This window comes from Xiphophorus couchianus, chromosome 12 (genome assembly GCF_001444195.1).
Source record: "Xiphophorus couchianus chromosome 12, X_couchianus-1.0, whole genome shotgun sequence".
Lineage (NCBI taxonomy): Eukaryota > Metazoa > Chordata > Actinopteri > Cyprinodontiformes > Poeciliidae > Xiphophorus > Xiphophorus couchianus.
Genome location: NC_040239.1, coordinates 17,930,315 through 17,944,157, shown reverse-complemented (window position 1 = coordinate 17,944,157; position 13,843 = coordinate 17,930,315). Strand labels below are relative to the sequence as shown.

At 41.2% G+C, this 13,843-nt stretch overlaps 1 protein-coding gene across 4 annotated transcripts in view; it reads left to right on the top strand.

Annotated features, from left to right (window-relative positions):
- Positions 1 to 100: 100 nt before the first annotated feature.
- epg5 (ectopic P-granules autophagy protein 5 homolog (C. elegans)) overlaps positions 101 to 13,843 on the top strand; it is a 26,940-nt gene continuing 13,197 nt past the window's right edge. Inside the window, exons 1-28 of one of the 4 annotated variants that reach the window (XM_028033652.1) lie at positions 102 to 415; positions 559 to 714; positions 2,135 to 2,767; positions 3,305 to 3,565; positions 3,653 to 3,851; positions 3,977 to 4,113; positions 4,201 to 4,308; positions 4,392 to 4,462; positions 5,611 to 5,719; positions 6,251 to 6,365; positions 7,889 to 8,039; positions 8,131 to 8,292; positions 8,378 to 8,535; positions 8,738 to 8,889; positions 9,182 to 9,322; positions 9,424 to 9,585; positions 9,671 to 9,793; positions 9,890 to 10,152; positions 10,233 to 10,373; positions 10,469 to 10,613; positions 11,026 to 11,223; positions 11,372 to 11,479; positions 11,563 to 11,685; positions 12,158 to 12,324; positions 12,413 to 12,649; positions 12,731 to 12,854; positions 12,924 to 13,068; positions 13,637 to 13,808. In XM_028033652.1, coding sequence (XP_027889453.1) covers positions 661 to 714; positions 2,135 to 2,767; positions 3,305 to 3,565; positions 3,653 to 3,851; positions 3,977 to 4,113; positions 4,201 to 4,308; positions 4,392 to 4,462; positions 5,611 to 5,719; positions 6,251 to 6,365; positions 7,889 to 8,039; positions 8,131 to 8,292; positions 8,378 to 8,535; positions 8,738 to 8,889; positions 9,182 to 9,322; positions 9,424 to 9,585; positions 9,671 to 9,793; positions 9,890 to 10,152; positions 10,233 to 10,373; positions 10,469 to 10,613; positions 11,026 to 11,223; positions 11,372 to 11,479; positions 11,563 to 11,685; positions 12,158 to 12,324; positions 12,413 to 12,649; positions 12,731 to 12,854; positions 12,924 to 13,068; positions 13,637 to 13,808 — 4,559 coding nt within the window. In that variant the 5' untranslated portion in view covers positions 102 to 415; positions 559 to 660. Of the gene's footprint in view, positions 715 to 2,134; positions 2,768 to 3,304; positions 3,566 to 3,652; positions 3,852 to 3,976; positions 4,114 to 4,200; positions 4,309 to 4,391; positions 4,463 to 5,610; positions 5,720 to 6,250; positions 6,366 to 7,888; positions 8,040 to 8,130; positions 8,293 to 8,377; positions 8,536 to 8,737; positions 8,890 to 9,181; positions 9,323 to 9,423; positions 9,586 to 9,670; positions 9,794 to 9,889; positions 10,153 to 10,232; positions 10,374 to 10,468; positions 10,614 to 11,025; positions 11,224 to 11,371; positions 11,480 to 11,562; positions 11,686 to 12,157; positions 12,325 to 12,412; positions 12,650 to 12,730; positions 12,855 to 12,923; positions 13,069 to 13,636; positions 13,809 to 13,843 lie in introns of all 4 variants that reach the window. The other 3 variants (XM_028033653.1, XM_028033655.1, XM_028033654.1) reach the window with 3 other exon arrangements.

The window sequence follows — 13,843 nt, the reverse complement described above, 5'->3', positions numbered from 1 at the left end:
TTACATTTTAACTATTCGTCATGTACGTATATAATGTCACACAGTTCACATTTGCGTTTGGTAACGCTAGGCAGCTCTCGGTTGCCGTAGAGAGGAGGAGTAGTCACGTGTTTACAGATTGCGATCTTGTAGTTCCTGGAACAGACAACCAAACAAATGACAGCTGACCAGGAGACTGGGGTTCCCGTCGCATGACACTTTATTTGACTAGCACAAATGGCATTTTAAAAATGTGAAAAAACCATCGGGATGACACATAGTGGAGCGGGAGAAACATAAATGAGGATAAATCCATCTTTACGAACGAGGATATGAGGATTAGCCTAGCTTAGCTAAGAGGAGTTTCATCAACAAACACTGGTTTCGCTTTCCTAACAATTGTGTGGATACAATGTTTATCCTATAAGGCATTCAGGTGGGTGTCTGACTGAAGAATCTTTCCAACAGGGACTACATACGTCGCTTTTTTATATTTTTAAAGGACAGTTTTTATGTTGGCAGCACAGACGGGACTTGACTGGCTGTTGCTGCTGCTTCTTGCTGTTTTTCTGAAAACAGATGATGACCTGTTGTTCTCTGGTGATCGTTGCCTCCACCGGGACGCCAACCAGAGGACTGCGTGTGTCTGTGGTTTGAGCTGATGGGATCAGGCCGCTAAAAATGGAGGCTGTGAGACCTAAGAAGAGCAAACCGAAAACCAGCGGAAAATCTCAGGTGATTACCCCAAACCCAGCACTGTCACCTCTAAAGCCTTTTCTGTGACCATTAGTGGGCCAGTTCCTTAAACTGACTACGAATGACACGTGTTTGCATCCGTCATCCGATGAACACAGTAAAATGCTATTTTTGTTAACTTAGAAGCCAAACTATAATCAGAGAATGAACTGAATAGCCTTGGTCATTTCACAAACATCTTTAAAATCAATTATTATTAGTCATGCAGCTTAGATTAAGTTGCCAGTGTTAGATAAGTATTATTGTTTATCCACATTCAGGAAAAGAATGGTTATTTTTGCACATTAAAAAAAAGTAGTTTTGGAAAACACTCAAGTTTTATTTATAACGGAACATACACATTTATGTTTTGGTTAAATATTCCCCAACAAGTTTAGCATATATTGCAAGAAATTTCTAGCTACTAATAACTTATTTGTTACATTTTTCATTTTTTTGAAATCATTTGAAGTGGTTGGACTTTTAAGCACATTTTACAATTTTCATGTATAGTTGAAGTCAGGACTTTCCATAAACATAAAGGAAGCCTGTTTATCCACTCCAACTCCAGGTTGGATGTGTGTTTGAGATCATTTTCTTGTTGGTACGCAAATGTGTCCACATTCAGAAATCTACCTGTTGATTTGAGGTGAATTTAAAGAAAGGTTCACCATGACTCCTCCCATCATATTTAATGTCAAGTAGTTCAATCTTTATCACCTCTCACCATACAAATATTTCCAGGAAACCATTGCTCTTTCTGTGTAGTAAATGTAAATCGAGCTTAAATGTATGGATTTTAGAACAGAGGTTTTATCTTGTTCAGCTTCCTCACAGTCAATAATTATATTAAGCTGACTTAACTGCATACAGAGACGACTGTGTTCCCACCTTATACCTCTGTGGTTCTTGATTCTTTCAATTAATTTAATTTAAATGCAAAGAATAATATGTCTAATAGATAAAACTACAGGGCAACACTTTATTTGACAGGGTGTGCATAAGACTGACATGACACTGTCATGAAGATGAAGGAGTCTTCATGAATGTTTATGACTGTTTTCATAAAGTGTCATTTGGTACATAATGACACTTTTGATGCAAAGTTAACAATTTTAATGGACTTTTAATGCAAATTTTACTGCAACTCTGCATTAAAAGTGTCATTATTTATCAAATGACGCCTCATGACAACAGTCGTAACCGTTCATAAGACTCCTTCATCTTCATGACAGGTATTATGTCAGTCTTATGCACACCTGTCAAAGTGTTGCCAAACACACTGTACATTATACTCACTGATCAATTTTGAACTTGTCTGTCAAATTAGTAGTAGTTTGTATTATGTGACAAATATGCACACAGCTATTGGACAGGAAGAGTTTTTAACAAGGAAAAACATTTTTTTTTATGTTCTCAGTTGGGCAAGAAGCAGAAGCAAGCAGACGAGGACAAAAACTGCCCAGCTCCATCCGCTGACTGCGATGGCTTCTCCGAGATCCCACTCAGTTTGCCTCCCTGTCCAGAAGAGACCAAAGAGGATCAGAAGGATCCTGTCCAGACCGCCAACACAGCAGCAGAGCCTTCTGAGAAACAAGAGCCTTCCTCAGCACAGACTCAAAATACATCAGAGTCGACTGAAACTCTACTGTCAGGTCTGAATCTGTCAGCAGAGACGCCACAAGTGACAGAGCAACAGAAAGAGTCAAACCGCGAAGATGAGGGGGTGGAAGCTCAGGTTCCTGAGCTCAAAACTGCACCACAAACCAACAAGTCTGAAAAAGACGTGCAGTTGTGGAATCAACCTTTTGTGACGACTCAGTTTGGCATCTCAAGTGCTCCTGCTCTATACCCGTCTCTTGCAGCACTGGAGGAGGATGCTGTGATGCAGATCTATGAGAAAGCTGTGAAAAACTGCGCGAGGGAACCTGCAGTGTTGGCACTGCCGGAGCAGGAATCCTCTCCCTTGAGTTTGCAGCCTCTGAAGGCTGTAGCTGAGCTTTCCAGGAGCAAACTGTACCCAGAATTACCCAAAACAGCCCCAGAGATGCAGGTAATTTCACAGACCATAAGGTGATATTTATACTTCTTTCAGCTTAACAACCTATATTTGGTCATAACATTAAATTCTAATTTAAATGCTTCTAACAATTTTACCTTGTATCAACCAGAAGTACCTGTATCAGTGCATTTATATCAGAGTTTTCCAACTCCAGTATGTTAGAGATACTCTCCTGTAACTCTAACTCTGTCTCAGGAGAGGCCTGGTGACAAGCAATTAATTTGATTCACTTTTGGCATGTTTTAAACAAAAAAACTGATGAAATGATTAGTAGCACCTCTAGCTAATCTACAATGTGGCACAGAGGCCTAATTCTTTTTGACGTAAACTGGGAAAGATGAGAGAACATGTCATTCAAGGGAGGCAAGTTTCTGAGGGAATGGCTACAGTAAATTGCTTATCACCTAAATGTTCCCAATATCTTAAGTCAGAGGAATAGCTTATAGTCTAATTTCTTTTTCTTCCTCTTATTTTTTCATGGTCTTACATTTTTTTCCATGTCGCTACCTTGTGTCATTTCTTCGACAGGCCTTTTCACTGGAGCAGCTGAGCGTGTGGGAGCCAGGCGAAGGGCTGCGGACTTGGCTGGAAGGTGTTGAGGTTTGTGCCGCCCAGTTCTGTGCTCTGGCCCATCAGGAGAACCATGAACTGACAGAACTGCTGCAGAACTACTGGCGCTGCCGCCGACAGCTGAACCAGTCACACACGCAGCTGCACACTCAGTCATCTGACTGCAAGAGCACACAGAATCGTCTCTGGAGCTTCAAAGATGAACAGCTCACACTTCAGGTGTTTCATTAGTGTTAGGCCTTTGGGCCAGTGAAGGAAGCCTACAATGTGTTTGTTTTAATGTATTTTATGCATTGATTCCTACAGGGTGTGTGTGCAGACCAGGCTAAGGTTTGTGGATACCATCGTTTCCAGCAGGCAGAGTTTAGTCAGACTGTTCTGGCGGAGCTGCGGCTACTCTTTGAGGCCTGCAGTGAGCTCCTCCACCAGAAGGTGGTGCTGCATGCCTACACCGCTCTGCTGTCACGCCTGCAAATTGAATCCTATTTGTATCGCCTACTAAAAGGTGAGACTTTTAAAAGCTTTCTCGCCACAGAGTAACTCCAGCATGATGCTTCCAGACATAACTTCAGATATTCCGCTAATGTGAACAGGAGACAAAGTAGTTTTCCTATTTTTATTGTATTTTAGAATGCTCTGGAAGCCAAACCCAGCCTTGCTCTCTCCAGCCTCTGAAAGAGGCCATCAGTGTCCTGTTTAGCTTCACACGGAGAGTCCTTGATGACACACAGTTCCAGACAGACATCCATCAGTGGCTGGAAAGGCTGGTAATCATATTTTTGCACCACTTTCTTAAGCTGAATTAATTTGTTTTTGATATTCTTCATGGTTATGTCTGATGACCTGTCTGCCAGGTTGTTGTCCTGCTGCGTATTGGAGGATCGGGGGAGCACCTTTACCTGCTGTGTCATCTTCTCTGCTGTCCTGCTGGAGTGGGAAAGTGGGCAGCTCCGTTCCTTCAAGTAAATCGAAAACACGCTTTTCAGTTTTTAACCTACCAGTGTTTTCATGAATTGTGTTCATGAATTATTTTTATTTGCACCAGATTCAGGTTTTGGGGAACTCTGGAGTGCAACATTTTATGCAAGCATTAGCCATCTTAATGTCGCCTGCCAGGTAAATATACCTACATGTACCGTGCCATCCACATTTAGTAGGAAAATCTAGCATTAAAACTCCAGGCAAATTCAACCTTTGTCATAAATAAATGGTTTTCAGGCTCAGAAATACTTGTTTTTTAACAAAATCCTTGAGGTCACAGTTATTGACACCCTGACAATTATATTTTGCACAACCATCTTCTTGCAATTCTCCTGTAAGATTTCTTGAGGTTAGTTTAAACATAAAGGGGCCTTTGTAATTTCTCTAAAGTCTTGGGTTCTCTCAGATATTCTCTTCTCTCTAGACTCACTAAACAGGTTTTCTATAGGATTCAGATTAAAATGCAAATGTACATAGAAGTAGGATAGTTTCTTTTTGTCTAATGAACCATTTTTGTTTAGGTTTGCTAATTTGTTTTGCATTCTTGTCCTGCTGAAACACTTATTGACAGCCCATTTTCAGCTTTCAGTTGCCAATTGACCAGATTTTTATTTAAATTGTCAGAATTCATGACACCATGTCATCTAACATGGCTCCCAGGTCCTTTGCAAACAATACAAGCCCACAGCATTACAGCTCCTCCACCATGCTGAACAGCTGATAGACCAAACCTTCAATTAGTCAAATTTATTTGCTGATCATATTTCAACAGATTGGTGGAATACAAAGTGCTTTACAGAGGTTAGAGATTGACATAAACACAAAGAAGGAGATGGTAAAAAAGATTAATGAATTGAATAATTATAGTGGATGAGGAAGTGAGAAAAACTCAATCATGTAATGAAGACTGGAAATATGGCTGAAAAAGAGATTACTGGCTGAAACAGAAAGATCTCTATGTCATGACTTATTTATTACCACAAGGAAATTGGAAGTTATGGAGTTCCTAGAAACTTTTAATCAACCTAGAAAATTCTGAAAATACGAAAAGCTTCAGATAAATGTATTTTTAAAGAATAGCTATCGGTGCCAATAAGTGTGGCAATAATTTTGGTAAAATCAGTTAATAATACGATTCTGTATAAAGTTATTTTACTTCAATAAAATGAGAACTGATTTAAGGCTTTTTAACATGCGTGTGGACAGTGATGATTGTGTCTTCTGATTTCTGTGAAAACACTCATTTTACTCACTTACCGTTTGGTTCTCTGTATTTTTTGCAGGCACCGTGCAGAGTTTCTGGGTCACATGAAGCCTTGTGAGAGTCAGAGCTCAGCAGCTTCCGGACCCGAGTCTGGCAACTGGACCCTCGTTGATGAAGGTGGAGAAGAGGTAACGTTTAATCTTCTCTTAAAATATAAACTTTTAATAAAGAAAAATATCTACCTTGTACTTGAAAAAAATCCAAAAAAAATAGCTGTCTTAATATGCATAAGCATTATCATTATATGGGAACGATATTCTTTACACTGATTTAATTTTTAACATGTTATGATATAGTTAAATCTACAGGTTGGCTATACTTGAAGAATAGTTGCATCAGAGGGATTTAGAAATGTAGTTTGTGATTTTTTTTTTTTTTTGTATATTTATTCTGACAAACTGAGTCACATTTAAAGACTCGTTAACTATCTGCCATTTTAATTTAAACCATGATTTCTGCAACACTAAACTCTGCCAGGGAGCAAATGTCATTGTAAGATGTTTAGTTATGTGGGTTTTATTGTATATTTACATACCTATTAGCGTGCTAAAGAAAAGTAAGGATCTTGTACCGTTCTTGTTTCTATGAAAAAATAAACAAGTGTTGGATGAAGCTCCTCCAGACATTTCAAAAATAAATTAGAAATGTTGTCTGTTTAGGATGAAGACCCAGAGAGCAGCTGGCTCCTGCTCTGTGAGGAAGATCTGATCTCCCTGCTGAGCCAGTTCCCCTTCCAGCAGCTCTACTCACACATGCTGGGGATGAGCAAACAGGGTAGGACATTCAACACGCCTGTCCGTCTCGAGTTTTTACAACACAAATATATAATCACATTTTCACGTCCATGTATCATGGGTACAAATGCCATGTTAATTTTCAATCAATCAATCAAATTTTATTTGTATAGCACATTTCAGCAGCAAGGCATTTCAAAGTGCTTTACATCATTACAAACACAGAAACACAATACAACATAGAATCAATAATCAAAACAAAGCATTAAGTCAAGTTCCATCAATAAATTTGTAATTGATTACGTTTCAAATACAATCCCAAACAGGTGGGTTTTTAGTTGAGATTTAAAAGAAGTCAGTGTTTCAGCTGTTTTACAGTTTTCTGGAAGTTTGTTCCAAATTTGTGGTGCATAGATGCTGAAAGCTGCTTCTCCTCGTTTGGTTCTGGTTCTGGGGATGCAGAGCAGACCAGAACTGGAAGACCTGAGTGGTCTGGAAGGTTGATACAACAACAGCAGATCTTTAATGTATTGTGGTGCTATTTTAACCCTGTCCAGGATGAAATGTTTATACAGCATTCTGCTTCAAGGTTTAAAATATGAAATTTAGCTGCACATGCTGTAAATATCTCGACCATCTGTATTCCTGAAGTTAGAGTGGCCTAATCTTAAGACAATATCTAGATGGTTGAATCTTGACAGAGTTGCTTTTTCCAATAGGAAAATGATCCAAACACTCCTCTAACTGATTTCATTTTTATGAATTAAACTAATCTTAAGCTTCTGGTTTAGCAAAGCCTCAACCTCAAACATGTGTGAAGGATGTTGCGTCTTTGCCAATAAAATAACCCATTTTTAATTGGCTCAAACTGTTTTGAAAAGAGGAGGAGTGGTAAAGCAGCTTGTGTTTGGCTACAAAATGCTTTTGGCCAAAGTACAACTTTTTAAGGCATTTATCCAAATAAGAGAGAGGTGTGGGTATATACAGTTAAAACTCAAAGTTTACATACACTGGATAAAAAGATACATATACCTTTTTGTCTTATTTTGTGAAGCAAATCAGACTAAGCTTTCCTTGTTGTAGTTCAATTGTAATTACCTGAATTATTATTTCTATTTGGTAAAAGGCACAATATTGAGAGAAAGAAAATGTCAGAAGTTTATCTATTAATGTCTTTAAAGCCAGAAGTTTGCATACAGAATGATTACTGTCCCTTTAAAACAATGAGGGAAAGCCCAGATGATTGTCATACAGTTTAAAAGACAATTACCCTTGTTACTGACCAAATGTATGTAAACACCTCAATTTAAAAAAGTTACAAGTAAATATCTAAAGAAATTTCTCACAATGTTTTCTGGCATTTAACAAAGCTAATTAATTCTGATAATTTCAACTAATCTAAAACAAGAGAAATCTTGGTCTGATTTAACTCAAGAGAGTGAGAAAAAAGGTGTATGTGTCTCTTTATTCAGTCTATGTAAACTGCTGGTTTCAGCTCTGACAATGAGCCTATTTAATGTTCTCACCTGAAAGTGATTAAGCGACACCTCGCTCTGCCTCCAGGTGTCTATGAGCCTCAGGCCTGCTCCAGTCAGAAGATGATGCGTGTCTTTGCCTTTGCTTCCTCGCTCGTTGAAATTCTCGCCCGTGGCCTCCAGACCTACAACAGAGCTCGCTACAGGCAGCTGGTCAAACGAATAGGGCACATCATCCGGTCAGTGCCGGAGTAGCAAATTTTGCTTGTCTGCTTGATGGTCTCAGAAAAGACAACAACTGAAAAGTTTGACATCCCTTGTGTCCCTCAGAATGACAGTGTGCTACGTCAGTGACCACTGGGCCCAGTATGTGAGTGTGACTGATGCCAGTGGGTCCAGCTCTCATGTTCACTCCTTAACTCTGGAAAAACTGCAGCTGGAATATGATCACCTCTTCCTCAGAGCTGTTTTGCATGTTCTCAGAAATAAAAGGTGAGAAAAGCCATTCTTAGGTTTCCGTCCCATCTTGGAAACAATTATTTAGTTTTCATTTATTGTCTTTCTCCTCTCTCCTCAGGTTGGGCATTTGGTTGTTTATGTCTGAGATGCCCTACGGGACGTTGTCCAGCTCTATGCTTTGGAAGGTCCTTTATGTCATGCAGTGTGCAGAGACAGCAGGACTAGAAACTCTCAGCACTGTTGGAGACACACAATCCTGCATTCAGGCTCTCAGAGGTATTTTTATGCACACAGTTCGTTCGATATGTGACCTCTCCACACCCCAATACCTTTAAATAACAGACACTTTGTACTGATTAATTTTTCAGCACAGCCACACTTTGATGCATTTTGCATTTCTTTGGCTGTAGGACTTAAAAAAAGGATGTTATCTAGGTCAATCTGAGTTATCAAGGTAATGTTTTTGTGTGTGCTCCAGACTTGAAGCACCAGGAGAGATTTGAAGGGTGGTTGTGTGAAGTGAACAGTTCTGACGGCATTTCCCTCCTCACTGCACTGGCACACATGGCGACGCCCACTCAGCACTTTGACCCCATGTTCATCACAACCATAACTCTGCTGATTTACCAGGTATGGGAAGGAAATTCATAATTAAATGAAAAACCTAAGTTAGTTAAGCAACTAAAAATCCATTCAGAAGGGAAAAAATGTTAGATTTTTCATGTACAGATGTAAATACGTGCAGTGCTTTTCAAAAGTATTTATACTCTTTAAACGTATCCCCATTTGTCAATTTACTATCACAGGTCAGTGTATTTTATGAGAATGATAGACCAGGAAAAAGTATTAATGATTATCTCTTCTCATTTAACACCGAAAAATAAGAATCTCCTTTAACTTACCTTTTCTTGGTATTCCTCAGGTGTCTTATGTTAGTTTGTCGACCAGAGAAATTTACTCTAAGGTGGGGAGGGAGCTGCTGGCTGCCATAGCAACAGCCCATCCTTATATCATCTCTGTGCTCCTTGAGAGGCTGAGAGACACCATCCAGTCTGTGGGAATGGTTAGTCCGTTAAATAATTATGACAGAATTGTTTTAAATGAATAAAAACATAATACATTCTCAGATGTTACATACACTAGGTTCTGTTTTGTGCGTTTCAGATGGCTTTGTACTTGTGCAAAGAGCTTCCCCTGAGTCTGTGGAAGCCGCAGAGAGAAGAGATATCTGTGATTGGAGCCTGGCTGCTCCAGAACCCGCTGTCTGCAGTGGAGAACAGACTGGCTTGTGTCATCCTGGAGGGTCTGAACTGGGGTTACACTCAGGTGGTCACATGTGCACTGAATTGTTTCTAAACTTGTTGGAAGTTTATAAATGTCTACAATGTTTTATTTTAAATTTATTTTACAGGACGGCTCTTTGGCGCTGGCGTCCGTCCTCCACAGTGAGGTGGCTCTGCTGGTGGCAGAAGCCTATCAAAAATATCTCACAGACAAACCATACAGTGGCCTCATATCCGAGGGAATCAAACAGGTGACGTGCTGATGTTTTTTGGGGTTTTTTTGCAAACAGCTTTAGCACTGAATTCATTTATTACTTTCAAAAACGTATCCTTTTTTCCACCTGTAGGTGTCTTATCTAGCCAGCGTTCTTCGCCTGGGTGTGTCTCCAGAAGCGTCCTTTAGTCAGTGGGCGTGGCAGCTGTTGTTGAGGCTGAAGCTCCATGGTAACGCCCAGAACCCTAAAGGGGGCTGGACGGTACCGGCCTTGGCTTCCAACCCACCTCCAGAGCTTACCCATGCTCCCAGCATGCACTCTGTTCTCAGGGCTGTAAAAGCTGGCCTCCCTATTGGTTGCTACTTGTCCCTCGCTATGACGACAGTGGGACACAGGTTTGTTCCCACTCGTAGAAGGTGTGAGATTTACTTTTAGGAGTTGAATTAGATGTCATTTGTGTATTTTATTGCTCCAGTTTGGAAAACTTCTGCACCGATGGAGTTGAATTGCTAAAAAATCTGATTCAGTCCCGCTACCTGAGAGCTGCTGTGCATCTGTTGGATAACATCCTGCCCCCCACCTACCCTCTGAGCTTTTACCTCCTGAACAACTCTCAGTAAGTCAGGAAGATCTTTGACGCACCATGTGGAGACTACAGCTGCATCTACCCTCAAACTAACATGTTTTCCTGGAACTGTCGTCTTCTGCCAGCTTTGTCAGCTGCATCCAGCTTTTCTTGCAGTACGACAGCGTGTGTCCTCAAGGTGTGACGCAGCAGGTCACACACCGTGTGGCGCCGCTGCTCACAGGAACCAACTACGGGGACAACGTCCGTCTGCTGAACAGCGTCATTCAGGTACATCATTATGGCTTTTATAATGAGAACACAACAGATCCGAAGTTGTCAGGAAATGAAAAAGTGAGATCTAAAGGGTAAATTCAAACTATTTAAAGTGAAATTTTTAGTTCTGAGCAGAAATGTACATACATTTCAGGTTTTATTGATACATTTGAACTTTTTTTTTTTCAAACTGAGAACTGAGTATAAACAGAGTGAATTATTGGCACTGTTTATGGATAGATGGTAGCAATGTCTTATGCCAGCACTAAATGAAAGAACGCTGAGATTGAAAAGGATTTTAGGTTTCATGGTCTTATTTTCCCCACAGGCTTTTTTGAAAACCTGTAATGAGGGTGTTGGATATTTCAGAAGAAAACCAGAAGATCTTTTATCTCTAAAATCTGAAAACATTTGTTTTTTCTGTCAGAGTCATGTGACGGAGAGCTCCCGGCCCGGTCGTGTCGGTGCCGCTGCCGTTTTGGAGTTTTGGGTGGGAATCCTGACCCAGCAGAATCTGTGGTATCGTGACAAAACGGTTCTGTTCCTCATGGATCAGATCTGCTGTGCTGCCTTTATTCACCACCAGGAGGAATGTGTGCAGAAGCTCCTGTACCAGCAGCATAAGGTATCTGCAGTGTTTACATAATGGAGGGAATCTTGTGAGGCCAATAGTTGGAGATGAATGCAGCTCTGTAAACTGCCTTCGCTGCGGTGGTGGTGAGGGATCCTAAATAACTGCACTGTAGATCTCTGAATATTCTTTGTTTGCGTAGAATGCTTTAGGTTACCATGGAGATCGGGGTCTGCTCTCCTCTCTGGTTGGCTGGATTGCTGGAAATGCCACGCCGTCCTTCATCGAGGGCCAGTCCCTGAGCGGAGAGGTACGGATTCCCAAAGCTACAATCCACACAGGTGCTGTAAGTGGTGTTTGTCCCGGTTCTGACCGCGCTGCTGTTCGCCACAGGTTTGGTTTGCTTGGCTGGTCCTGAACACGGAGGCCATGTTTGAGGAAGAATCTCAGCTAAGACGCTGCATTGAGAATGAGCTGCTGTCCGAGCCCAGCATCTCACCGGATCAGGCCTTAAAGGTAGATAGATGCACACTGAAATGTTCTGGTTTAAAAATTTACTTTCTGTGTTGATGTAGACATTAGCTGCAGAGAATATGACTCAGATATGTCTAAAATGTTGGTCCATACCAGAAAAACCCAATCATTTTAAATGAACTGTGCCATTTTTTAAAGGTGAACCTGGTCAAATATCCAGTCTGAATAATGCTAATGATGAACAGTCAGATTTTTAGTTTCTCAACAGCTTGCTAATTGAGATTCAGCCAAGTATTAGTTGAACTGCATGTATGTATTTGAGCCCATATCTATGACTAGTTATGGGCTCAATTCATTTGTGCGCCCAATTAATTTTTATTAAAGTACCAGGAGTATTGTGAAAGTTTGTCTCCTCAGAAACAAAATATTAACTTATTGTAAATAAATACTGTGCTAGTAATTTAGCTTTATAAAGCTGTGGTACGTGACCAGACCGTTTCTGTGTCTGAGCCAGAAGGCGCAGCAGAAGCTGAAGTTGCCTGTAGCCCCGTCTCTGCAGCGGCTTCAATTGTACCGTTGGGCCTCCCAGGCCTTGGCCACGCCACCGGACCACCCCCTCCTTCCCCTCATCTGGCAGAAGTTCCTGCAGCTCTATCTCAGACAGCCTGGACCAGAGTACGGGTAAGATGAATTTTCTAATTTAAAAAAGATGTGCAATAAGAAAAAAAATGAGAAAAACAAACGCTTCTGTTTCCTGGTTTCCCACAAGGCTGGCTGCCGGGGGATGCATCGGTAGGAGGTTCTTCCAGACTTCTTCTCAGGCTGCTTTGCTAAAAGATCTGAGGCAGAGGTTACAAGAGGTGTCAGATTTCCACCACACAGCCAGCCAGGCGCTCAGGGTGCCCCCACAACACACCCCCTCATCAGAGAGCCAGGAGGACGAAAGCCCCCTGAATCCCCAGCCGCTCTACCTCACCTCTCCCCAGCTCCACTCAGAACTGGTCCGGTAAGTTCCTGACAGCGAATTTAGCTGCTGTCGTTTTAAAGCTGCTGTTGTCTGGTGAATCTGCTGATGGTTTTCCTGCAGGTTGTTTGGCGTCTTCGCTCTGTGGCTGGATGACGAGACACTGCAGAAGCAGGAGGTTTACCTTCCCTGTCTGTCACCAGAGTACGAGCCTCACAGACTGGCTCAGGTCATGCAGCGGCAGCAGGTCAGTGACTTTCTTATTAACCTGTAATGGGTCATTATTTTTCAGCTGAACTGGGTGTTTTTTCTGTAGGAGCTGTGGCTGGAGTACGTGGACCTGGAGCGTCTGCAGTACGATGAGCAGGAGGTTTTGTCTCTGTGGGAGAAGGTGCAGAGTGAGCCAACCTTCCTGCAGACCCAGAACCCGGGCTTCGCTGACTACACTGGCCTGAGCAATGGTATCAATCTGAGCCCATCAAAATTATAAACGATCTGCATCAGTAGGCATGTAGTGATAACAGTATGGTGGACAAATATTTATGTCTTAGAATTTTAAAACATACTGCAAAACACAAAATCTTACCAAGTGTTTCTGGTCTATTTTCTAGTGCAAATATCTTGGTAAACTTGGAATAAGAATAACTTTTCAGCTAGAAAATTGAGGTTGTTTTAAGTCAATAATTATTTTACGTTAATGAAAAAGCACTAGCTATAAGTGAAATAATCTGCCAGCGGAACTTTTTCATCTGTATTAATGAATTATTGACTTAAAACAAGCTCAGATTATTTTCTGAAAAGTTACTTGTAAGTTAGTATATTTGAAATAAGACAAAACTAAGATATTTGCGCTGGAAATATCCATGTTGTGTTGTATCCATGTATGATCCGTTCGTAAATTAATCCAAATAATCCTTTTTTTCCCCATCTATCCATTCATTCATCCATTTGTCAGATGTAAACTATGAACATGTGAATAAGCATGTAATAAAACATTCTTAGAGTATTTCTGTGTATCTGTGGATTCAGCCCGAGAGCGCATCATGTCCAACCTGGAGAAGCACCCAGTTCCACTTCCAGCTCCTGATCTCCAGCAGCTCCAGGCTCCCGTGGCCGAGGTTTCCCCCTCCTGCCTCACTGACTCGAAAGCTGCTGCCAGACTTTTACAGCAGGACCTCGGCGTTCTACAGGACCAGGCCAGGTACATGTCAAAAACAGTCAAGCATATTGTTGCAT